The sequence below is a fragment of the Maylandia zebra genome, linkage group LG2 (assembly GCF_041146795.1).
Source record: "Maylandia zebra isolate NMK-2024a linkage group LG2, Mzebra_GT3a, whole genome shotgun sequence".
Taxonomy (NCBI): domain Eukaryota; kingdom Metazoa; phylum Chordata; class Actinopteri; order Cichliformes; family Cichlidae; genus Maylandia; species Maylandia zebra.
In genome coordinates this window covers 48,494,906-48,521,701 of record NC_135168.1, presented here as the reverse complement: position 1 = coordinate 48,521,701, position 26,796 = coordinate 48,494,906, and the positions used below count along the sequence as shown (strand labels likewise).

The 26,796-nt window shown below is 41.1% G+C and overlaps 1 protein-coding gene across 4 annotated transcripts in view; it reads left to right on the top strand.

Annotated features, from left to right (window-relative positions):
- rab28 (RAB28, member RAS oncogene family) overlaps positions 1-26,551 on the top strand; it is a 35,478-nt gene extending 8,927 nt beyond the window's left edge. Inside the window, exons 3-8 of one of the 4 annotated variants that reach the window (XM_076875870.1) lie at positions 1,624-1,712; positions 4,164-4,293; positions 20,140-20,243; positions 20,360-20,419; positions 22,365-22,466; positions 25,165-26,551. In XM_076875870.1, the coding sequence (XP_076731985.1) occupies positions 1,624-1,712; positions 4,164-4,293; positions 20,140-20,243; positions 20,360-20,419; positions 22,365-22,460 (479 nt within the window). In that variant the 3' untranslated portion in view covers positions 22,461-22,466; positions 25,165-26,551. Of the gene's footprint in view, positions 1-1,623; positions 1,713-4,163; positions 4,294-20,139; positions 20,244-20,341; positions 20,420-22,364; positions 22,467-25,164 lie in introns of all 4 variants that reach the window. The other 3 variants (XM_004545824.3, XM_076875875.1, XM_004545825.3) reach the window with 3 other exon arrangements.
- The last annotated feature ends 245 nt before the right edge of the window (positions 26,552-26,796 follow it).

Below are 26,796 nucleotides of genomic sequence, written 5' to 3'. Positions count from 1 at the left end.
GGTGTTGATGAGCTGATGAAGAGGAGGGTGGCTGTACAAGCTGGGTGGTCCCAAACTTTGTTAGGACCCCCACCTTGCCTTGTATTGGAGAGGTTGTGTGGTTCTCTGGGTCTCTATGGGGCTGTAAGGGTCTTTTGCAGCAGGGGGGAGAGTAGCCTATAGCCAGCGTTGGCCCCTCTCACCATGAAGGCCCAGCTTGTCAAACTTAATGTACATTTTCCAATGTGGGGAGAGGTGAGGCGAGGCCGACTGGCACACAACAGCCTCCTCTGTGTGTGCTTTTTATAACAATACCTCTTCCAGATGTCCCTGCCAAACCAGTGAGGTACAGGCGGTGAAGGGGATTGAGTAGAGGTGAAATTTACTTGATAAATCCTGTCAGAGTTCAGCCTTCAGAAGCTTTTATCCTGCGCCACCTTCAAGACACTGGTTTTTCTTACCTTGTTATCAGTTTTTAAGGCTTGTCTGCAGTTTTCACTTTTTCCAAAGTGCGAGGTGAAAAATGTCAGCCCTGCAAAGTCAGCATGAATCTTTGAAACACAAATAAAGCTAGCGTCTGAGCACAGTGGATGGGTGGGGATGGGTCTTTAAGACACCAGGGAGCCATTATTCATCACACTTCTCAATGTAGCTTTACATTGACACTGTATAGTCTAGATCAAGTGACTGTAACCCTCAGCGTTTCCTTCCTGCACCTTAAAAAGGGGACCTGTGAAGGGTTTGAGTCGTCCAGCCGTGTCCAGCCGTGTCCACTGTGTATGCTCAGCTCCCCATTGCTCCTGGGCCTTCATCACACCAACATAAACTCCTCACTGTCTGGTCCTCCCTCCTCCTCTTTTTTTGACTTTTTTTTTCAACCACCCCTTTCATTTTCCAGAGGAAGAAAATATTTATTTGGATTTGGTTTTTGTGCCCGTCTTTCTCTCTCCCCCTCTCATCCACTCCTCCTTTCTCTTTCCACAGGCATAAGGACAACAGTCTTCTTTTCCTCTTATTTTCTGTTTAATTATTGCTATTTTTCTTAACAGCACATAATTCTCTTCACTTTCCTTACTTGGCAGGTTATGGCACAATGCAAACAGCTCTTCCTAGACTAATAAGAAGTCTTTTTTTTTACTGCCAGTGTATTAAGAATGTTTAAATTAGAGGGTAAGCGTACCTATTTCATCTCCCCTCAATCTCTGGGCTGGATATTCTTGGATGTGAGGTGTAGGTGATCTGCCAGTTCAAGAGCGCTAAGCATGAAAGATTAATTCCTGATTTATTGTTTCCATTATGTAAATCAACAATGTTGACTTTTATTATGGAAATCGCTCACCCAAAAATACAGGCTCCAATTACAGCTTACTTATCATTTCCACAGGACCTTGAGCTTTGTTAAAACAAACAAGTTAAAAGGAAATACAACATCTGGAGTAGAAACCCGCAAATTGGCCTTATCATTTTTTTTATTTGTGTTTTTTAACTGGTTAGCAGATAAATGCATTTTAGGAAATGAAAGTGCGAATGTAAACTCTAAAAGCCTCTTTGCCTCCCTTACAGAGTAGACCTTTGTATTTTTTGTCATTTAAATGTCAGTTTTTTCTAATATTGGAGTTTTTATGTTTTTTCTCTTTACCACAGGCAATTTGAACGTCACCCTGCAGGTGTGGGACATAGGAGGCCAAACATTAGGAGGGAAAATGCTGGATAAATACGTATATGGAGCTCATGTAAGGGCGCACAGAGAACCAGCTTTTTATTCTATATAACAAACATGTAGACATCTCTATTTATGCTGCCACTTCCTCTCTGGGAACTTAAGCCCTCTAACATGAAGAGAAAAAAACTCAGGAAGGAAAGAAATTTGTAAATCTGCAAACCAAATGTTAATACATGATTTGTCACATTGGAGAATAAAGTCATGGGAAGCACAGGAAGAATTAGTTTCCAGTTTGGTAATATCCGTGTATTGGTGACTCTGTGCATGCTTATTATTACAGTCTCAGCAGTCATTCAAAGCCTGCCACTCCCTCCCTGTGGAGGGAAATCATAATAAACTGTCATTTGGATTCATAGTGAAGTGCAGCAGGTCAGTGGAGCTTTAAAAAAATCCCTATATCTCTAGTTTTCACAGAGCTGCCAGACTTGGGTGGTTAAACTGAAAAATGTTGATAATACTGTAGGTCAACACTGTGAGCAATAAGTATAGTTGTAACCACAAAGGATTTGCAATTATATGACAAATGCAAGTAATTTGACTTATTTTGTAGGCTAAGTAACTTCCAGTGTTTTGATAATATTTGCCTCATATGCACAAAAGCTGACATGACTAAATGATCTGTTGACTCTCACCTTTTATTTAATGCTTGTTCACTGGAAAATTTTACATGCTGTTGATTAACATGACAGCCGAGCTTTGTACAAACACAACAGTTTGTGTCGGTGCTTACCAGTTTATACGCCGCAACTTAAGTGCCCGCAGGTAGCTGTGTTGTTTTACAGCAGATGACACACTCGTTCACCTTTAGATCATATCTTGTTTGAAAAGCCTAATCCTAAAACCAGTACTGAAGCTCTAAAAACATGCAGCAGTACGAGAATACATTTTTGTAATGTTTATCCTTAGAACCTGGATAAACGGTTGAGCATTCTTGTTCATTTCAGAAATCTATTTGGCTTAATTAAAGTCAATTTTTTCTCTTGATGTTTGCTCTAATATTATCTCTGTGTTCTTCCTTCGTGAGAAAAATCTGGTGCATCACACCGCCCCATTACGGCACTCTGCTTTGGGAGTTTGTCATTAGGGAAGTGTAGAAGTTTCACACCTTTTGTTCGGCACTGTGCATCCTGTAATCAATCATGGCTGTTCAGAGAGGCTCGCTGTAATTGTCAAGAGGGGTAAGCTGTCGTCGCCGACCATGCGTGTTGTGACAGTGCGTGTCCGTTGGACAAAAAGCAACAGACACCCCTCCAGTCATGTTGCATCATGCAGTAAACGTAGAGACATTTACTCTGGCTCATGTTCATTTCTAGACCCTTTTGAAAAGGCGAAGCCTTGTGTAGTTAGAGATAGTTGACTCATGCGATTATTATTTGTCTTGCACTGTGCAAGCACCTCTTGTATCTGTTTGCTTTTTGATTAATTTATGTGTTCATGTAAACAGCTCCTTCTGGCCTGAGTGTTTAACCAAACACGGCTCTTGTATCGTTGCATGACTGTTTCTGTCGTGCAGCGAGCGTTTAGGATTATGGAGGGAGGAGAAAAAATGTCTCGAAGCAGACAACCTTCATTCATTAGCTCAGACAGCAGATAACCAAACCTGACCTCCATTCTGCAGTGAATCTGCAGTATGCTTACACAACTGGGAGTAATTTATGTGCAAATCACTATTTTCATAATAAAAAAAGATCCTCAGCTTCGTTTTAGTTTCATGATAGTACTAAAGTTATGTTTGAGTGAATGAGTGTGACCCCTACTCTAAGAAGTGGAGCAGTGCCACCTACTGTTGCCTTCCTGGCTCAATTATATTCATGAATGTGACTATGTGGGTCAAAAATGAGTAACTGCCTCCCACTTGATTCCCTCAGAAGCAGCTGATTATTATTTTTTTCTCGGTCCAGCTACTTATCATATATTAACATTAAAATGCCACGCAGAATTAAGATTATTTTCAAAATCACAGCCCCTTTAAGTACATATTGATCAGTCAACATTTTTTGTTAAATGTCCCCGACCCTTAAAAGTTTACCTAAAATACACTTTTTACAAAGTTCTCCTCAAAAAATAGATAAAGCGTTGCAGCATCTTTGTATTGAAACTATGATATATCCTACAATATTATTGCTCAGTGTTGACTATAAAAAATGTGGTGAAAAAAATTTATTTGGCTTTTTAAAAAATATATAATTAGTATTTGCATCTTTAAACGGCACGATTTCAGCCAGCCCCTGTATACTTCAAGAGCTTCTGAAAATATGTACAGTATTGGAGAGTAGGTAGGTAAAATTTTACAGCTTTGACACAATCCCACACAGGTCGCCCCACTAGGAGCAATCAATTACTTTTACAGAATGATCCTTGTTGGTAGAAAATAATCAGTATACATCTGTTATAAATGTGAACTTCTGAAATCGGTGTTTGTTAGCATTAACACTGTTTGCCTCCTCTTTGTCCAATACAGGGGGTTCTACTGGTATACGATATCACCAACTACCAGAGCTTTGAGAATCTAGAGGATTGGTTTAGCATGGTCAAGAAGGCCAACGAGGAATCTGATATTCAGCCAGTTATCTCCTTGGTAGGCAACAAAAGTAAGTATTGCACGAACAAAAAATAAAATGCACACAAAAAAGACCATAGACACAGACTATAAGAATGATTACACTGCTTTGAAAGAACTTTATTTGCAGGATTTTTATTTCAGAAGCTGCATATGAAATTAGGTTATTACAGGTTTTTGTTTGAGTATTTTACCCTGATGCATTTTTCATCTGAGTGCCTGTGTTTGTGTGGAGGAGTGCATATGTGATGGTAGCAGACGTGTTTGTTAGAGCACCAGATAACTGATTGGTGTGATAAGAGAGCGAAGTTTGAGAGCGATGGGAATGCTGATGTTTGTGAACTCCTGGGCGTGACTGATGATGATTTAATATGGGCCAGCAGACCGAGGCTACCGCTTATCTGCCCCCCTCACCCATCCCACAGTCTGATTCTGCTCTCCTGTCCCAAATCGGTTAAGGTGAGGGACTGGACATTAACCAGACGGCTCTTTTCCTATTAGCCTGCAGCCGTCCCAGCATCTCCAAAATAAAGACCAATAATGATGACTCTTTTAAACATCCCCGTGACAGATGTGGAGTCATGGCTGCCGTTGTGTTATTTTAAAGCGAGGCGTCACTGTGTGTGTGTGTTATGGTGACTGTCCACCTTCCCAGGCAATGATGAACGGTCAACAGAGCGGTGCCTACACACAGGAAACTCGCTAATGTTACTCAACGCAGATCATAGGTCACGGTTTAATTCGCCTGTCTAGAGCAGATTCTCTTGTCTTCACATCCGTTGCGTTTTCTAATGCCCCGGCTTTAACAGTGGGCGCCTCTGTATTTAGGCTGGAGTTTGGGATGTGCTGGTGAGTGTGTGTACTGTAATACTTAAGTAGTGTACATCCCGCTGTCAAGCTCCTCATCCACGCCCCCCCACACCCACCACCCCCACAGTTACTTTACCTCTAATGGCTCTAATGCTGAGAATGGTCCATGTGTGTTTTTTCTGTTCCTACACACTGAAAAAAAGAAAAACACAATCCCACACAGATTGCCCCACTAGGAGCAATCAATTACTTTGCGAGAGTAAGAATCCCCGAACCCTCCCATGGTGTCCGTTTTCTTTATTTTATATTTTCCAGGGTGCTCGGCAAAGTTAGTCTAGATATTCTTTTAATCTATTTTGCAAAACATCTACTGTTTTGTAGTACTGTGGCTCTTCCCTCCTCCAATTGTAATACTTTAACAGTGTTGTGAGCATATGAAAACACAGCATTCTTTGGTGAGCAGAGTTTAGATGGCTTTTGAATAGTTCCCATGATGTTGGGCTGAATGAGGCAGCATGTTTGTGACAACCAAAATAGAAGTACAGACATAACAAGGAGCTTATAAAAACACTACAGATTTATGTCTCTGTGATGTCTTAGGGGGAGATTGTGGTGTTTCACCACTCAGATATTTTTAGTGGTTCCACTTAGATTAACTTAAGGTGAACAGTGGCTGTGGTAATACTTACTTTAGTGGCCGTTTACTGCTGGAAGAATATTCAGATAAAAAAATATCTATAACAGTATTATAACAAGTTGATTTGAATACTAATAAAAGTCAACATGCATGCTTCAGTCAGATAATACTGTATTTGGCTTAGTGACAGCTACTATACACTGAGCTTTAAAATCCAGTACTACTACTGTTCCTGCCTTCTACTCTAATTTGAACACTGTCTTCTTTTCCCCGTGTACGGTAATTGAGCCGTCGAAGCAGACAGGTTCATTAGTGATGCCGTCCCCTCCTCTCCTTACCCTGGCCTGGCTGCCCTCCTGTGCCATGTCGCTGCTGGGAAACAGCCTTTCCTTTCTTCGGCTTTGAATGACCAGCTAGGGTTAAGTGTACTTGTTAAGCATCAGTATGCTGCACCCCATAACCCTCAACCTGCTGCCCAGAGTCTTATGTCAAATAATGGCACCACTTGTAACAATTCAGAGAGGGAGCCCATGAAATGTTTTATTGAGGGCTCACATATGTGCACAGAATTATTTATGCAGTTGCATGCACACACATGCACTTAGGTGAAAGAACACACTAGTCGAATTTCTGGGAAAACATTGGTAATGGAAGAATCCTAAGCTTCTGGTCTGTCTAAACACACTATAATGTTTATTACAGTGCATCCTCACGTAATACCGTATGGTACACAGGAACCTCTCAAGAGATATGTTGGCTTGTTATGCGGTCATCCCTTCCAACACTTGAATGCTTCATTTTTAGTGAAGTAACAAGTGCTGTGTGTTTTGAAAGTGCTCCAGATGATAAATTCTCCCTCTTTCTGCTTCAGCTGCGATGAGCCTGTTTGTGACTGTTTGCTTTTTAAACGAGAGATTGTCTGAAATCTGTGATTTAACAAAGCAAAAGCACAAAACCGTGGCAGTATTGATCCATATTTTTGCATCTTTTTTTTTTTTGCCAGTCCCGTTTGGCTCTTTTGCCATCAGAATTGTTGTCTAAAGGCAAAGAAAGATGCCCAACGGATTTACTTTACCACATATTTTTGCATCTTAATAAGAGCTGTTAAAATTGGCATACAGTGCTGTTGTGTTGAAATAACTGATGTTACTGTTCAAAATTAGTACCCATATTTCTTTGTAGGCATTAACTCTGTATCGTTTATCAAACCAATTTGTTTTTATTAAGTAGGGATCACAGGACCATGGCTCCCTCCCACCCATCACCGTTCCCATTGCCAGTGCTCTTTCCCTCAGGAACTCCACAGCATCCATCATTGACTTGTACAGCCCTTATTTGGGTGACTTAAATGGGTTCAGTTCTCTTAACCCTGCCTCATCACTCATGGGCTTTTGCTCTGTGGTTCTAACACTGTTCATTGCTGATCCACTCAGGCCTGCCCTGGGAAACATCTCTTCTGCAAGAAGATAAGGTGCCCGCATGAATGGAATCTAACCCTTCCTGCTTTCTTCTTGTGTTCTGTTTCTTTCTTTTCTAAGCCCTTATCTTGTTCCATCTCTCAAACATACTTGTGCCTTCATTTTCAGCCCTGTGCAAACACTGACTCTTTCAATTAAACACACTTATACCTACAAGTCCTCTTATCTCTCACATGTGTAGACCAACACCTCCGCTGTAGCTGCCTTTGGTTACTGTAATGTCTTTTCATTGGCTCTGCGTTTCTGTTGTGTTTAACAACACACATGTGTTTGCTTTCTGCACGCTACGACAGATCTCACTGCATACCGTTACCCGTTGCACTTCCCTCTCCCCGGTTTTCCATCCAACCATATGAAAGTTAAAGTGAAACATGGATCTTTCCTTACTCTGGATTCTCTTGAAGCATGTCCGTACCCAACAACATTGTTGGTCTTAAGCTCTTAGCCCTCTTGGGTAGGCCTCGGGTGGAGTTGTAGCCTCCCCCTCCACAGCTCTCTCTCTCACCTCTGTCACCTCCTTGCCCCTGTAAAGCTGCCACAGTTCCTGTCTGTTCAGTGTAGGGCTGCACGTTTCTTAATAGAGAGATGCTCAGAAGTCCAAGAGTGCAGAGGAGCTCAATGCGCTTCTGTTTTTGGTTTAGCTCAAAAATGTTTTTCCTGGCTCAACCCACTCATACTTAGGTCCTCTTACAACAAACTAAAAGGTCCTAATTGCCCCCAAGGGAAAGATTTAGCCACAATAGACATGTGGTCGGACAAAAGCCTAGTACTCTTACCCCGGCACCCTCACCCCTCCCCAGACAGGAGGGATGAACACGTCAGCAGTGTCTGTTTTGCACTGTGGGTAGCATGACCACAGGTTCGACGCTGTAAAACATTATATATACAGAATATAGACCCAGTTAGGCACGGTGTATGGTTGGATAGACATCTGGAATGTTTACAGTTTACAGCAAATCCAGTGTTTCCTGTTTCTCTTCACATTTTATTTAAGGTAAAGAGTCAAATTAGATGTGTGTATCAAATTGTCTCTATGACCACACTCACTGTAGCCTGCTGTCTGGCTGTGAGTCTGGAAAAGATGTGAAACCGAATCTGGTCACAAGATTTAGATATAGAGAGAGATGAATGAAGAATTACAGCTGAATTACACTGTGGTTCATAATCCAGTGTAAAGTTGCAATTGCAGACACAGTGATTAAAAGGTACTTAAGTTCTTTTTTTCGCAGTCTTACCGACACAGAACTAAATTAAGTAAATGGTAAAATTTAATTGTAACAGCTTTTGACCCAGCTTTGGTCCCTGCACTCGTCTTTTGACTCTCATGCCTGTTGAAACATGGAAAGTCCTCATTCATTTTAGCCATCCATAAAGCAAATATTGTTGCACATGCAGTAGATGATCAGTCTTCGAATACCTTCTTGTGTGGTAAGTCACGGGCCATTTGACTTGCACAGAACAGCTTAGCCACCTGACCGGAGTGCAGCCTGGAACCCTCATCACACTCAGGCTATACTTTATTTCTTCACTGCTCCACAACATTGATATGGAGGAATTCCTGGAAGAGGCCTTGCTGACACAGGATTAGGTAAATAACTGACTGATGTAGATCCAGGGGCATATTTTATAAATGTATGTGAAATATCAACACAGTTTTTCCCTCCGTTTTTGCTAAATTTACTTTTTAGTTGTGTGAAATATTACATCACAGTCTTTGCACTCTGCTTCTGCTTCATGTTTCAAGTTTGTTCAGGCAGTTGTGAGCAGAACTCTTCATAACCATGTTATGATTCATTGCTGTGGCATGATGTTGAATATGAAGGCCAATCTAATGCGTCACTGCTCACAGGAAGATTTTATAAATATGAATAGTGTTATAGTGAGCAACATATACAGTTAAGAAGGCTGCCCTGTGCTCTGTTTAATTGTTATAGCTCATAGTTACGCTGTCGGCTCACAGAGGCATGTATTACTGCCCTCTCGTAAAAGTCCACTTAGTTTAACAGCGACAGGAGAGCTTGGAGGACATGGCCAGTGAAACCCTGGGCAGCGACTTGTGCGGTCGGCTCAGAACTGGGCCTTTTGTCCGCTTTTCATGAGTCCTGGGAGCCCGTTAACCTAGCCGGCAAGGCTCTCGGCCTCACGTTTTACTGTTGCAGTGACAGGCCGGCACTCCAGCCCTCAGCCTGCGTGCAGAGCTACCGCTGGACACTCTCTGTTTTTCATTCTCTGACCGAGGGGGAAGACCATATTGTTTTACTAGCTGCTTTGGAGTACCTGATTATGTTTTCAAGTGTGAATGCATGTGTGCATATGAGTGTGTCTGCACATCGTTTCATGAAGGACGATCAAATGACAAGATGAGCTGTGATCAATGAGCTGTCGACAGAACACTTCTGACCTAGTGGAAAGCGAGTCCCCTGATGGTCCTGGCCCATTTCAGGCCACCGGGGCTGGGGCGCCCCTGCACAAAGAGCGCTCTGTCTCTGTCAGGATTCCCCCGAGGAATCCTGCACAGGCCCCGCTCACCTCGACAGCACCCGGCTACGAACAGCACTTCATCTGTCTGTACTCAGAAAAGTCATGATAATATTATTAACTTACCTCAGTGCTTTAATATGCTGATAATTATTTCCAATTATCCAACCATACATTTAGATTCAGCTGTACAGTGTCCAAAGCCAGCAATAAATCGCAGAAATATTGATGCGGGAAATGTGTTTTCTGTGCTGTAATAGGTATTAAGCTGATAAATTTAAATATTGAAGTACTTTGGCACTAAAATGAGATGTTTCAGGCTTTAAAAACATAAACAGCAACAATTATAAACAATATCTACACTGTTCAGGTTTTAATGAAATGTATAGCAGTGCTGTTACTTGCCTCCTGAATGACTGCATAGTGTTTAAAAAATAAAGAAAACAGTCATGGATTATACTGTATTTCTGAAAAAGAAACTGGGGACAAGCCAGCAGTTTTTTGGAAGTAAAAAAGTAGTTATTGTTGCATTTACGTCATATGTGTGTGTGTGTGTGTGTGTGTGTGTATAGAGAAAGATATCTATCTATCTATCTATCTATCTATCTATCTATCTGTATATGTGTGTGTATATGTGTGTGTGTGTGTATATGTGTGTATATATGTGTGTGTGTATATGTATATATGTGTGTGTGTGTGTGTGTGTGTATATGTATATATGTGTGTGTGTGTGTGTGTGTGTGTATATATGTGTGTGTGTGTGTGTGTATATATGTGTGTGTGTGTGTGTATATGTATATATGTGTGTGTGTGTGTGTGTGTGTGTATATGTATATATGTGTGTGTGTGTGTGTGTGTGTGTGTGTGTGTGTGTGTGTGTGTGTGTGTATATACATATATATACATATATATATATATATATATATGTATGTATATATATATATATATATATATATATATACATATATATACATACATACATATATACATATATATACATACATACATATATATACATATATATATATATATATATATATATATATATATATATATATATATGTATATATGTGTGTGTGTGTGTGTGTGTGTATATGTGTGTGTGTGTGTGTGTGATGCAGGTACAGAACTATCACACCCTTCATATTTCAAACCCTCAGTTTTTATGAGCTCTCTTTGAGTCATGTAAACCAGTTGGACCCAATCATTTAAATGCTTCACATAAATTCAACTAGTTATGCTGTTTTATTAGCCACTCGTGGTATGTATGAAAGTTAAATCGGTGTCTAATTCAATCAAACATCACGCAGAATGATTTATTATACTTTTACTGACCTTTTTAAACTGGTAAACGTTTTTCTCAATCTTGTGCAAGAAAATTTATGGGTAAATAAAATACCTCGTGCGATTAATCTTTACCTGTTCGCCTATCAGACTCCTGCAGTTTAATATTAGTAGTGATATTTAACTGTCCTTTCAGTTTCTGTTATTTTTTTGTGGCTTTTTTAAGTGGAAGTAGTGGAATATGCAATATATGCTTTAGAGTGTTTTTGACTGCAAGTGTGATAGTGGAAGTTTTGACCAATGGTGGCACTAGTGAGCATTGTTTGAATTTGCAGCCATAAGCACAGGGGCGATGTAGAGGTGGGGTCCTCCAAAAAAGAATATCTGATGGCCTAAAAACAAAGCAGTCAAGAAGCAGAATGCAAAAAGGTTTCACAAAAGTTGTTAGGAGTAAAAAGCCATGTGTAATGCTCAGATGTGGGTACCCCAGGTTTCTCCCACAGCCCAAAGACATACTTGTTTGGGTAATTCGCGATTCCAAATTGGCCGTAGGTGTAAATGCGAGCGTAAATGGCGATCTTTCCAGAGTGTTCCCCAACTCTCACCCCATGACAGGTGGGATGGGCTCGACTCCCACTGGGACCCTGAATTGGATAAGCAGAAGTAAACTGATGGTAGATGGACAAATAAGTTAGCAGATCAGTACACATGATCAGCCAACACAGGCGTACAGTACAAAGCTTAATTTTACTTGAGAGAGTTTAATTTAATAACAAACCTTTGCTGTACTTAACAAAGAATAACATATATGAAAATGTTGTTGAGGGGTTTGAGTAAAATGATGTTGTGCATATGCAGAGGATGCCAGAAACCTATAAGAACAGCACTGCTCTTCTGTCATTTTAAGGGTAAAGTAACAGTTGAGGCTAGCAAAACCCTATTAAATGTCAGTACTGCAGAGTAGTCTTGGGATGTTTTTAAAGTTAGTGGTGCATGGAGAACAATTTGCCCAGACAGTTGTAAGTCATTTCATTAGGATCTGGACTCGGTTTGATATTTCTTGCCCTCACTATACAGTCTGAATCGATTCATGGTCAGCGAGGGTAAGCTGAGGCAAATCCTTTTAACAGGGTCTTAAAGCCATAGCGTGAGGTAATGTTGGAAGTAATAGGTTCTCCCCTGGGGTTGATTAGGCTCAGTCCTGTAACTTTCACTTAATGGGATATGACCCCTCAGAGCCCCAAGTCTCTGAAAACACACGCATGCCTGGCCATTATTACCACACACAGATACATAGACACGCACTCACAGTTCACACATTCGGCCCTCATGCTCCCCAACACACGACTGGTGTTTGGTTTAAAACGAGGCCGTCGCCAATTAACTGTGTTATGCCAAGCTTATTCTCTGGCTGTTTCTCGCTGGATAAACTGTTCCAATTGGTCCCCAGCAGCCGGCTGAGGCAAACAGTAAGTAGGTGTCTCTGTTATCACAGCGTGGTTTTAAAAAGGCCTGAGAGGATTAGACAGTGTAGTGTAGGATTTCAGGCTGGTTAGCCAACACAGACCTTTTAGGTGATTGTTTTGCCTTGGCAGCATGTGTCGGTGAACTCCAACAATCAAGGAATCCCTCCTTGAATTATCACATTGTTCACATTTGGGTACAGTGACAATAACCATACAGTGTCTCTTGAAGGTACTTGCCCAGTAACCTTTGTGGTCTGGTGTGTATTCTCATTGGCAAAGTGATGGTTTAAAAGAGGAAAAAACTTTGCTTGGGGTGGTTGAAGTTACCAAAGTTGTTTTGAAGGAGATCTGGTACTTAACAGTATCATGTTAAACCAGCTAAAGTCACATATTATAATGTGTGACAATTATCAGGCAAAACTTACTATTATGGGACAAAAAAGCAATCAAACTGACCTAATGTCTTGCAATGTGTGACTACACTGTGCTAATAACTTAAGCTGTTGCAAATGAAGCCAGACCGTATATGAAAGATGGAGGTAGCTTGTGGGTCTGTTTAATTGAAAACCTTAAATCTGCATTCTTTGCAAAGGCGAACAGGGGATGACGACGAGATGCACTAATTGTAATTTTCTTGGCTCATTATAATTTCTGGTTCTGATTTTCTTTCAAAGGATGGTAACTGACAGCATATACAGACAAAAATTAACTAATAAAAAATTATAATAAAAGCAATTATTCATTTTTCCCTAAACTTTAGCAAGTTACAGGATCTTTTTTCACTTAAACAAGTGAATACAAACCACGTTTACTGGCACTTAACCTGCAACCACCAGCAGACATAATTTACCTTACCAAAGATGCAATAGAGTTGTACAACAAAACAAATGTCAGCTGCTTACATCATTTTTCAGTATGTTTATATAATCACCAGATAACAGGACATTGACCCTTTTTTTCTTTTTCACTCATCTTGATAATTTTTCTCCTTACTGCTTCGGTCTTTTCTCTGCCCATACTGTGGCTGGTGGATTGTGGGTGGCTGTAAGCTCTGGCTAGTTTTAGTTTTACCATTTTCCCTTTGTCACTTTCTTCAAACTGGGGAGGTGATGTAAGTGTCTCAGACCGACTTATAATCGTCTGAGGTATATGTGAGACTGGACGGCCAGTGTGTGCTGAACACACTGAAAATCAGCCAGTACAAGCCCCTGGCTGGTTGATCATTGTCTTTCTATTTTTAAAAAGACTTGCAGTTGTATAGAATTCAGTGGCAGAAAGTCTTTAGATCATCTTGCTGTATTACTACAAAATATACTTTTCTTATAAATTAGCTCCACTGTTATAAGTAAGAAGGGGGTTATGCCTTTAGGTAGATGAGCATATTATTTCTTCCTTCAAAAGTTGCACAAATTATGTTTACATGATTATTGGTATCATGCTTTTGAGTCTTTTACTGAATTTGATCTTGTTCGGTTGTTATTGGAGCAGTGTGTACAAAATGCTCTGCTACAGCAGGTTGCTGTGTTTTCTTCAACATGACTTCACAACATTTTCACAATACACCTATTTGTGCTTTATTACTGACTCAAAGGGTACTTATAATTCAATGCAGAAAGAACCACCAGACACTGCTACAGCAAGCCATTATTCAATAGCCAACTGCCACGATGATCTGCTGGATAAGCTTCGAGATCTCAGCCTGGCTCCAGTCCCAGCCATGGGGATGTTGTAAGCAGTGTATGTGAAAGTGCAAGTGTGCCAGTAGAGCTGCGGTCTGTGCTAAAAACAAACTCTAGTTTTAAGTCACTCAAAGCAGTAAAGACGATATTGATTCATCACTAATGGCTTTTCAGTTTCTTCGTTTCATTGGCAGTTAATGTGTGATTGTCCTTTCAGGGAAGGTGACAGAGCAAATGGTACTCCTTTAAAAGCATTCTCTGGGCAGATCCATCCAAACAAAATCCAACCTCCTTACTAATTTCAAGTTTTTAAGTGACATAAAAAACCCCGCCAAGCCTGTCTGGTTTCAGGATGATCAGGTCTGCCAGTGAGTGGATTCTTTCCATGAAGGAGGAAAGCTGACATCCACATAGACACTAAATTGTGGAGGGGAACATCCATATTTTCTTCTCATTTGGTTGTGTTCCCATTTAATAGGTCACTGCAATAACAAACCAATTATTTACGGTAAAAGCCTAATTTATCCCCCAGATATTAATCTCTAACTGTTGTCTTGTAATTCACCCCAATGACAGGCAGACCTTTTAAATAAACACTGATGGTGACCACAGCGAGGGAGAGCCATCGCTCTTGACGAGTAATGATCCACTCGCTATCTCTATGCTCTCGGAGGCCTAAACAGTTTATTTCGTGTTTGCAGTCACTTCCTCGGGGTTGTTAAGCTGATGTACAGTTTGACAGAAACAGAGGTAAACCAGATCATTGGAGAAAGATTCTTTTGACCTGATAAGTAGAAATGGGTACATTAGGGAGAAAAATGGAGCAAAACACTAAAACTGTGGGATTAGTCTTGTATTCAGTCTACACAGACAGATGCTGAAAAATTATTTTGTGTGGGAAAGTGGGTCCTTTACCCTACAGTATTATTTTGTGACTTAAAGGAGCCATGAACCACTACTACCATATACAGAATTTAGGGTTACCTTGTTTGCTTATCTATCATAATGTATATTATGTTAATATTACCACTTGCTAACCAGTTAAAAATCAATAAGGAAAAAACAACTATATGTGCTGTTAAAGATTTATCTGGGAATACAATATACGATCCTAAAAAAATAAACAAAATTTTTTGGGATTTCTATGAAACTTTATATACACCACAAATAAACCCATCTAAAAACGAAATTGATCAATTTCTCGACAACATAACTCTTCCAAAATTATTAGACACCCAAGCAATGGCACTGGATTCACCACTGACGCCAGGTGAACTCCAGGAAGCTTTGATAAGTATGCCCAATAATCAAAGGAGCTTGCAAAGAAAAGCGTCTGGACTTCTTTAAGTTACTTGAAGACGTTTCACCTCTCATCCGAGAAGCTTCTTCAGTTCTAAGGTCAAACGGTGGAGAGTCCCAGATATAAACCTAGTGGGAGTATCCCCCCACAGAGGGACAAAAGGACCCCCTGATGATCCTCTAATCGCCTGAACCAAGGTGTGAAACTGGGCGTGGGTCCCAATCAGCCAGAGTTTCGGGTGAGCTCATTGTGAAACCTGGCCCCACCTTATCATGCGAATTCCTGAGGTCAGATGGCCCAGGATGTGAGTGGGCGTTAAGGCGTCTGGGAAGGGATCTCAAAACTGGATTATAGATGGCAGAGAGTTGGTGTCGTAAACCCCGCCTCTGTTCAAAGATGGTCGCTCACAGTGGACATAGATGGCTTCTTTCACTCCTCTTTCAAACCATCTGTCCTCTCTGTCCAAAATGTGAACATTGGCATCCTCGAAAGAGTGTCCTTTATCCTTAAGATGCAGATGGACTGCTGAGTCTTGTCCTGTGGAGGTGGCTCTTCTGTGTTGTGCCAGTACCTCCTCTTTGACTCCCATCACCCTTTGGAACACAAACTTGGAGTAATCAGGACCCTACACCACCGGGCAGAACATGTTCCCTCTAAGCCTGAAGGAAAAAAGAAGGAACACACACATGTAAAGGAAGCACTCAAAACGTGCGGCTATCCTAAATGGGCGTTCTTAAAGTCAGCAAAGAGGCACAGAAAAGAAGACCAGACACCAGCGAGGGAGGATAAGAAGGACAGACGCAACAACATTGTCATCCCCTATGTAGCCGGTGTATCAGAAAAACTCAGGAGAGTTTTCTCCAAGCACGACATCCCGGTGTATTTCAGACCCAGCAACACGCTCAGACAAAAACTGGTTCACCCGAAAGACAAAAAACGCCAAAACACAGACATAACAATGTGGTGTATGCTGTACAGTGCAGCGAGGAATGCCCAGACCTCTACATTGGAGAGACCAAACAGCCACTTCACAAGCGCATGGTACAACACAGAAGAGCCACCTCCACAGGACAAGACTCAGCAGTCCATCTGCATCTAAAGGTCAAAGGTCACTCTTTCGAGGATGCCAATGTTCACATTTTGGACAGAGAGGACAGATGGTTTGAAAGAGGAGTGAAAGAAGCCATCTATGTCCACTGTGAGCGACCATCTTTGAACAGAGGCGGGGTTTACGACACCAACTCTCTGCCATCTATAATCCAGTTTTGAGTTCCCTTCTCAGACGCCTTAACGCCCACTCACATCCTGGGCCATCTGACCTCAGGAATTCGCATGATAAGGTGGGGCCAGGTTTCACAATGAACACACCCGAAACTCTGGCTGATTGGGACCCACACCCAGTTTCCCACCTTGGCTCAGGCGATTAGAGGATCATCAGGGGGTCCTTTTGTCCCTCTGTGGGGGGATACTCCCACTAGGTTTATATCTGGGACTCTCCACCATTTGACCTTAGAACTGAAGAAGCTTCTCGGATGAGAGGTGAAACGTCTTCAAGTAACTTAAAGAAGTCCAGTTTTCTTTGCAAGCTCCTTTGACTACGATGACCTGGATGACTGAGAACCTTCACAGACATATGCCCAATAATAATGCTCCTGGTCCAGACGGTTTTCCAACAGATTTTTACAAAGAATTCTGGACAATTCTGGCACCAGTTTTTCACAGGATGTTGCAGGAAATCAAAGAAAATGGTAGACTACCACCAAATATGAACTCTGCAAATATAAGTCTCTTACAAAAACCAGGCAAAGACCCTGTATTTCCTTCAAGCTATCGTCCAATATCCCTTATTAATGTAGATCTTAAAATAATCTGTAAAGCTCTCTCTAAGAGATTAGAGAAAATAACCCCCCTCTTAATTCATCCTGACCAAACTGGTTTCATAAAAGGTCAGCACTCCTCAACAAACACTCGTAGATTACTTAATTTAATAGACTACTCATACAATAAAAACATCGAAACCATAATATTATCTCTAGATGCAGAAAAAGCATTTGACAGAGTTAACTGGAAATTTCTATTTGCAACTTTACATAAATTTGGTTTTGGACCCTCTTTCATAAACTGGTTAAAAATATTATATAACTCCCCAACAGCTTGTGTCAGAACAAACGGGACACAAAAAAAAAAGAAAAAAAAAAAGGCTAAATTAGCTCCTCAACATGTCCTGAAGTTCTCCAGAGGCCTGGTAACGAACTAATCATGTGATTCAGGTGTGTTGACCCAGGGTGAGATCTAAAACCTGCAGGACACCGGACCTCGAGGAGTTACCCACCCCTGGTAGAGAGTAATAAAAGGGTACAGGTGCTAACATGGCCAACATTTAAAAAAACCAAGCGAATTATAAATCAAAAAGTACAACAATGGTGGAGCCAAACTGTTTAGCAGCTCCAATCATATTCTAAAACCAAAAGACGTACCATTTTGCTTTCAGAGCTACAGTGACTGATCTCACTGGTGTTAGTCAAACAAAATGGAATAATTGCAGCATGTGTTTTTATCTAAATTTGATATCTAAATTTAAACATTTATTAATCTAAATATCTAAAAGTTATTGAAAAAACGTCTTAAAGAGTTATTTTCAGATAAAAATATAAAAACATCTACAATTCTACAATAGTTAGACAAAATGCAGTGCTCATGCTGTTTATTTATTTATTTTATTTAGGACAGTGCATGTTAATGAACATAAATGTAAAAAAAATTACATGAATGTAAACATACCAGATTATAGCCAAGGGCTAATTTTCATCTGTTGTCCTTAAGCATAAAAAATAGACATAATAATTCATAAAAATTCATCATTCATTCATAATAAAAACTCCATCACCAAACTTACACATACACACCATTCATGCTAATGTGCCCAAGCAGCCCAGGCAGACATTAGGTTGTAAGTAGTAAATCTGCTGCCTGTACACTTTAACTGGCACTTCACAATAGATTTCTGGCACTTAAGATACAATCATTTGGCTTCAAAAGACATGAAGTGCCTTTATTTGTGTTTCCACATTAATGACAATTCTAATACTTTACAGATTAGTCTTTTGGTGCTTTGTCAGAAATTTTAATTTGCATGTAAGCAAACCTGAAGTTTCCAGACATGCGTCTGTGCTGTTTTCTGAATTTTCTTAGCAGCTACTCACTTCCAGTTTTCACATTGGCTTGACGCGCACACCCACAGGCCAAATTAAGAAGCCTCCCAAATTTGCACACCTTTTTCTTTACTTAACAGTAACGTGTCTTCCACAGCTTCTGAGCCACTGTGTTAATGTTGGTTAATCTGACTGTGACACATGATTGATAGCCTCTCCCAAGTGTGCAGGATCCAAAGGATTAGTAGTGTTTACTTCTAGTAGCATGCTGGGTACCTTGGCTGTAAATGACTGGAATTAATAACCTGCTGACGCCTATGAGACAGCTCTGTTTATGTACAGGGAGAGACATGACAGTCTGCCCTGGACATTGAGTAGCTGTAAAAGAGTCTGCCCTTGCCCAGAAAGGTTTGTGTTTATATGTCACTTATGACGATGCTAATATTCCTGTTAGCCTAAAATGATTCTTTCTAAATGTATTTTTTTGGCCTTTAGCATTTTTAGGTCATATGCCATGAGGCTCAGATATTAATAATACAGGATTAGTGCAGTGTTTACATTTCCCTCTCTCTCTCTGCTTCTGGCTTTATCCACACCTCCCTTCTTCCCTGTCACACACAGACACACACATGCACACTAAGGGGCATGAGAACAGGGTAAATCCTGACAACTTCAATGAAGCCTCACACAAAGACTAAAACTCGAGGGGGGGTGAGAGAAATGCAAAACCGTACAGTAGCCTGACCTCTTCCAGCTAACATAGACATGCATGCACCAGATACCGGGCGTGGCCACCTTCCTGCACAAAGCCAGAAATAAAGAACCAAGATAATGTTTTCAGCAACAAGACCCCTGGGTGACCTTCCTTATCGACCCCAGCATGACCCCATAGTGAGGAAGGAGAGAAGCAAAGCGCCCAGTATCACTATACAGGAGTCGAATGGACAGGGACATCACTACAATAGTGAAAAAAAGGAAGGTGCTGTCATTGTGTGCTCACAGTAAATCACTGTGTAGGTGACAGTCCCAGATCTCGGGCCCTTGCACCCACCTTAACATCCCGGTGCGCTCATAAGTCAAACGTCTTTCTCTGTCTACACTCTCACTGTGATTGTAGCCTCAAGTCTTTGGTCATTCATGTATTGTTTCTTAAGTATTTCTCCACAGCTGGGCTGGTTTGTCTGTTTCGGGTCAAATACAGGTTTGTGGCTTCAGGGTGCAACTGTACTCGGCTTAACGCTGAGGAATGTGCCGCATCCAGCTTCAATACCAGCTGGGAATGGAAGGAGATCATTTCCACTCTCAATGACTCCATCCATAAATTGAAAGCTAACGACGATCAGTCTATGCAGCTGGGTTTTGAAAGCAACATAACAATTGAATTACGCTTTGTTTTTACATGCCTCTATGCGTGCCATCCTCATACACTAGGCAGACCTCTTCTATCTTAACGCAAGTGTAAACAGTTATCTTTTTTGTTTATGCTCTGATATTTAACAGTTAAACCTGTGAGAGTGCTGTGTAACCATCGCATAAATCCATCTGTCTGTCTCTTGTAATTTTTCTCACGTCTTCGCTGTGTTTTGTCCACAGTCGACCTGGAGCACATGAGGACAGTGAAGTCTGATAAACACCAGCGCTTCTGCCAAGAGAACGGCCTCATCAGTCAGTTCGTATCGGCCAAGACAGGGGACTCGGTTAGTACCAGCCAATTTTCAGTAGGTCAGAAAATAAATTGGAAGTGGCTTTCATTGGATTCACCTTGTGTTATTTTTCTCTGAATTTCTTATTCCAGGTGTACCTTTGTTTTCAGAGATTGGCTGCTGAGATTCTGGGTGTAAAACTAAACAAAGCAGAGCTAGAGCAGTCACAGGTGAGCCGTGACAGCATCAAGGTTTAGCATCAAGGTTGTGTATGCAACGTTCTTCTAATCGTATATGGATAATTTGCTCTTAGTCTCATCAGTACTTCACCAGTCACCTATGTGCAATGTTATGCCTGAACTTAAGCGAGGTCACGGGGAGTGCGTTAGGTCAATGGAGGTCACCACACACTGTATAGGACTTTTTGCTGTGTAAACATGATTTTGCTACGTCTGCCTCCTGTGATGGTATACCTGCCACTGACACTGCCCATCTGTAAATAGACCCACATTGACCACATTAATGCGTGAAGTCAGAGGTTAAAGGTAGGCAGTTGTTGGGGTGAGAAGGTTAGGAGTGGCTGGCTGATTTATTAGTTTTATCTCCCACTGTTTTTGTTTTTTTTGACAAAACGGAGCCTCGGCTTGCCAGCCAGTCCATGATGCCCAATAGTGGCAGCTGTAGGATTTACAAGGTCACCTCCCCCAGAGGCATTAATCCTGAGTGTGATATGACCGGCTGGAGCCACACTGGCTGGCTAGTGGTTGATGAGCCTGAGGGGCTACAGAGAGGTCAGGACCCCAGAGAAGGGAGAGCTTGTAGGTGAAAGAGTGGCCAAATTCTCAAGCTCTGCTCCAATCAGCCAACACCGCTTCTGACTAAGTGAAAATGACCACAGACTAATGTAGTTGTCCATCTGCTTTTGCATTTAACCCCCTCCCTTCATAGTTCTGTCAGTAAAGCAAAGTGCTTTAATCCAGGCTAATCAAGCTGGGTGGGTGGCTAGATCCACTGTCCACTCATAAAGAAGGGATGAGTAGTTGTCAGAAACACAAAACACAGCACAGCTCTACAGGGAAGAAAACATATATTGTATAAGCAAAAGAAACTACTTAACATTTATTAAACTTCCTATAAAACCACTGAGTTAAAGGTACATTCCAGAAATTTACATATCTAGTGGATACTGTATGTGTTGTGATCTGAGGTTCTGATTGATTATGAATAATCTAAGAATTAAGAATCTAATCAAATAATTATTTTCTCAGTCTGTTGGTTTGCTCAGAATTTCTCATAGCTGGTATTTTCAGATGTTTTGTCAGCGCAGTAGTCCAAAGTGTTTGTCGATTTCTGCAGGTTGGTGTGGAGGAATGTGTTTTACTTGGTCAAAGCAAAAACAAAACGCAAGAAACAGTTCATAAATTTTCATAAAGACCAGTGTTGTAAATGGAAATTGGTGCAGAGAGAAGGCTTTCAGCAGGTCATGCCTCTGGGTGTAGCCATGGGCGAGCAAAGTGTCGTTATCAGCTGTCAGGTTTAGAGAGCTGAACATGAGGGTCACAACCCCCGACAGTATTATATCTGCCTGGCAGGCTTCTCCGTCATGGTCCTCTGTCTGTAAGATCAGATAGCGAAGTTACGGATCACTCACCGACTCCAACACCAGGTTTCAGCAGCTCGTTAATCAGGCAGCCAACCAGGGCCTGGTATTCAGCCATGTGGGCTCCTCGAAGGTGGTTAATCACCATAGGGTCCAGCTGCCCTTTTCTATTGAATAAATGAATTATTTTTAGGGTTTGGACAAACCAGCAATTTAAAATGTCTCATCAGACATAAACTAGGATGAAGTGTACTGACATGGCATCGATCTCAATAATGAAAGACTAGATTTTCAGTGTTCTAAGGTTTTTTCCTTTGTGTGTTTTAGCGTGTGTTTAATTAGAAAACTGGCTTAGCTCTGTGTGCTGTCTACACTCCTTTTCTTCCTCATCTCTAGCACTCCCTGATTTATTCTTTCTCATTCACTCATTACTTTGCTCAATGTCGCTTTTAACTCTCATCATACGTGTGCTCTCTCATGATTTTATAACTGTCTGTTTTTCTGTTTTGTTTTGTTTTTCTATTCTTTTTCCTGTCTTCCACTCATCTACTGCTCGATACACTGAACCTGCTCAGAGGATTGTGAAGGCTGAGCTGGTGGACTACCCACAGGATGAAGGTCCAATTAGTCAAGAGAACGCCCAGCAAAGCAAAATATGTTTGATTCAGTAGCCGGAAGTATGTCTCTACAGTTACACAGATATATCCCCGTAGATTTGTAGTTGTAGCAACTATTAGTAATAGAGGTTATGTTTTGGTTCAGAGTTTAAATTTACAAAGTAGTGAATCAAATAAAAATACATGTCCTCTGTAGTAGTGTTATTTTTTTAGTCCACTTTGGGATTCTAAGCTATGTGTGTTTTTGTCCGTGTGTGATGTAATGAGAAAAACCTCAAAACCATGAAACAGATATGACTCCATTCTGACCTTCATCTGCTTCCTGTCAGATTCAGGGCGTGGGTGCACAAACATTTTGACCAATGTCTTCAGTCATAGCATGGACTTTGAGCCCATGTCAAGAAATGTTAAAGAAACAATTTGGGAGATATCTCAGTCAGCCATCTAGATGAGAAGGTCCTTACAACTTACAGTGGGGCAAAAAAGTATTTAGTCAGCCACCGATTGTGCAAGTTCCCCCACTTAAAATGATGACAGAGGTCAGTAATTTGCACCAGAGGTACACTTCAACTGTGAGAGACAGAATGTGAAAAAAAAATCCATGAATCCACATGGTAGGATTTGTAAAGAATTTATTCGTTAATCAGGGTGGAAAATAAGTATTTGGTCACCTCAAACAAGGAAAATCTCTGGCTCTCACAGACCTGTAACGTCTTCTGTAAGAAGCTTTTCTGTCCCCCACTCGTTACCTGTATGAATGGCACCTGTTTGAACTCATCATCTGTATAAAAGACACCTGTCCACAGCCTCAAACAGTCAGACTCCAAACTCCGCCATGGCCAAGACCAAAGAGCTTTCGAAGGACACCAGGAAAAGTATTGTAGACCTGCACCAGACTGGGAAGAGTGAATCTACAATAGGCAAGCAGCTTGGTGTGAAAAAATCAACTGTGGGAGCAATCATCAGAAAATGGAAGACATACAAGACCACTGATAATCTCCCTCGATCTGGGGCTCCACGCAAGATCTCATCCCGTGGGGTCAAAATGATCATGAGAACGGTGAGCAAAGATCCCAGAACCACACGGGGGGACCTGGTGAATGACCTGCAGAGAGCTGGGACCAAAGTAACAAAGGTCACCATCAGTAACACACTACAACGGCAGGGAATCAAATCCCGCAGTGCCAGACGTGTTCCGCTGCTGAAGCCAGTGCATGTCCAGGCCCGTCTGAAGTTTGCCAGAGAGCACATGGATGATACAGCAGAGGATTGGGAGAATGTCATGTGGTCAGATGAAACCAAAGTAGAACTTTTTGGTATAAACTCAACTCGTCGTGTTTGGAGGAAGAAGAATACTGAGTTGCATCCCAAGAACACCATACCTACTGTGAAGCATGGGGGTGGAAACATCATGCTATGGGGCTGTTTTTCTGCCAAGGGGACAGGACGACTGATCCGTGTTAAGGACAGAATGAATGGGGCCATGTATCGTGAGATTTTGAGCCAAAACCTCCTTCCATCAGTGAGAACTTTGAAGATGAAACGAGGCTGGGTCTTCCAACATGACAATGATCCAAAACACACCGCCCGGGCAACAAAGGAGTGGCTCCGTAAGAAGCATTTGAAAGTCCTGGAGTGGCCTAGCCAGTCTCCAGACCTCAACCCCATAGAAAATCTGTGGCGGGAGTTGAAAGTCCGTGTTGCTCGGCGACAGCCCCAAAACATCACTGCTCTCGAGAAGATCTGCATGGAGGAATGGGCCAAAATACCAGCTACTGTGTGTGCAAACCTGGTAAAGACCTATAGTAAACGTTTGACCTCTGTTATTGCCAACAAAGGTTATGTTACAAAGTATTGAGTTGTATTTTTGTTATTGACCAAATACTTATTTTCCACCCTGATTTACGAATAAATTCTTTACAAATCCTACCATGTGGATTCATGGATTTTTTTTTCACATTCTGTCTCTCACAGTTGAAGTGTACCTCTGGTGCAAATTACTGACCTCTGTCATCATTTTAGGTGGGGGAACTTGCACAATCGGTGGCTGACTAAATACTTTTTTGCCCCACTGTATGTCTGTGCATGACCCTGCCGCCAGTAATGGGACCGCTCCAGGGGTGTCAAACTCAGATACACATTGGGCCAAAATTCAAAACTGGAACCAAGTCGCGGGCTAACGTTAATATTTATTGAAATATATTTATTCCTCCAGATTTAAGAATGAATCTCTTCTTATGGACTCAAACACGTTTTGCTGAAAAACTGAATATGGAACAAGCAAAGCTTAATACTAAACAATATAAATTTTAGCTGTGTAATACCAGTAGGCCAGCTCTGATAGTAATTTGGTATGGCTTCGCGGGCCAAGTGTAATTAGGCTGCGGGCCAAATTTGGCCCACGGGCCAGAGTTTGACACCTATGGCTTAGACGGACATACAGAGTTTTTAAAATTAGATGTTTCTCCTGATAATGGTTTTTGGGCTAAATTAAGCTAGTCTGCTGCTGGCTGTGGCTTTGAATTTATAGTCAAGACATAAGAGTCGTATCAGTCTTTTCATTCAAAGCTGCATGAAAGCAAACACTTCTGTTTCTCAAGATCTCATTCACAGTGTCGTTTATTGCACTTTTCAGCAGTTTAACTCTTTAATAGGCGAGGCTTAATTTAATCTGTGGCCTAACTGGAGGTTTCTGGTATTTCAAAGGAATTCTTGTTGCAGCTTTCAAACTAAAAAGACACCTTTCCATCTTTTTCAGCGCGTGGTGAAGGCGGACATTGTGAACTACAGTCAGGACACTGTAGCCAGGACAGTCAACCCCCCTCGCAGCTCCATGTGTGTGGTGCAGTGATCCCCTCCGAAACACACAAACACACATAAACACACACAAAGCTTGTTTACAGTGTTACTCTTTCCAGATTTTTTTGATGACTGGATGAAAAGTGTTTCTCTTTGTGGGTGAGGAGAACAGACCGTGCGGTTTCGAGGCCTTGGTCTGTAGTTCAGATATTTAGCACGAATAATTTCATTGGTGGTTCACCAAAAAGGATACGGGACCTCACTTTTCTTTTTTTCCAAGTTTACACGCAGCTATTCTTTCATTTCATCTTAGATTTATATTTAAAAATGACTCTTACATCGATTACTAGCTCTATGTTAGTACAAAGCTGGTTTTTCAGTCTGCTAGTTGAGAATATTTTTATACATGAGCATATTTTCTTCTACCATTGCTGTTAGAGACGTTTGTTTAAACAGTAACCCCTGTTTAATCTGTGGCTGTAACTACGACTGCAGGGTGGATGTTCACGGGACATAAACGGGAAGATGAAAGCAAATGTGATTTTCTGATTTTCTTTTTATGCCTGTGGTGCTCATCAGTTGAAGAGAGGGGAAGTAGGTGTAGAAAATGTTTTAGCGAGTGGAGTGAAATGAATCTCTGCTTTGTTTTTGCCAAGTAAGGGCCTCCACTAGCAGTAATGTGATGTGAACTACCGTATGTTGTGTTATTTTTGCATAGACATATTTAAATTTTAGTCGTAAATTAGGATTTACATTTTCCACAAAACAAACATACAAATGATTTCCATCTGTTTAAACAGCGTCTCTTCTTCAGGTGTTCCTTGTAGATTATATTATCCATTTCGAAAATGTAGTTTTATATTTATGATTAGAGTTCATGTAATTTTGTTAGATGCTCCTTTGGTAAAGTGTTAATGACATTAGATGAATATGACTGAAGAGGTTCTGAGTATCAAGTTGAGCATCAGCTAAGCTAAAAATATACGTTTTGATTAGATTTCTCTTCGACTGTCTAGAACAGCGGTTTGAATTGGAGAATGAGTTTGATGCACAGCAACCTGTTCTTTAGTTTGTGTGTCTGAGATACTACCAGATTTGTTTAGGTGGTCACAACTAAACAGCCATCATATGTGTAAAATGTGTATTTGTATATGAAAAGCTATCCCTGCTCCATTTCAAAGCAGCTTTCAATGATTAGAAATCATCACAAGGCATCACTGTAAATTCTGATCATGCTAAGAAGATGTACTCTTTAGAAATGAAAAAAATGTACAGTGAAAAGTGAATGTTTAGATATACAGTGACACATATTTGTGTTTTTAAATAAATGCTACATGGAAAAAGAAGTGATTTGTGAAGTTAATTAATTAATCTTGTGTGTACAGCAAGACTTTGCAGGTCTTGCCTGGAAAATGGGAAACAGACATTTATTTAAGTTTTATTTAGTCTTTATGGTAGTCATCAGGGATAGTTATTCCTGAAGGAGACTCTTCTTTAGATTTGCTGCCTTCTGTTCTGTCAAGAGGATCCCTCACTGCTTCAATAATGCTGAGGTCTGCGCTCTGGGGGAGTCATGACTGATGGTGTTGCA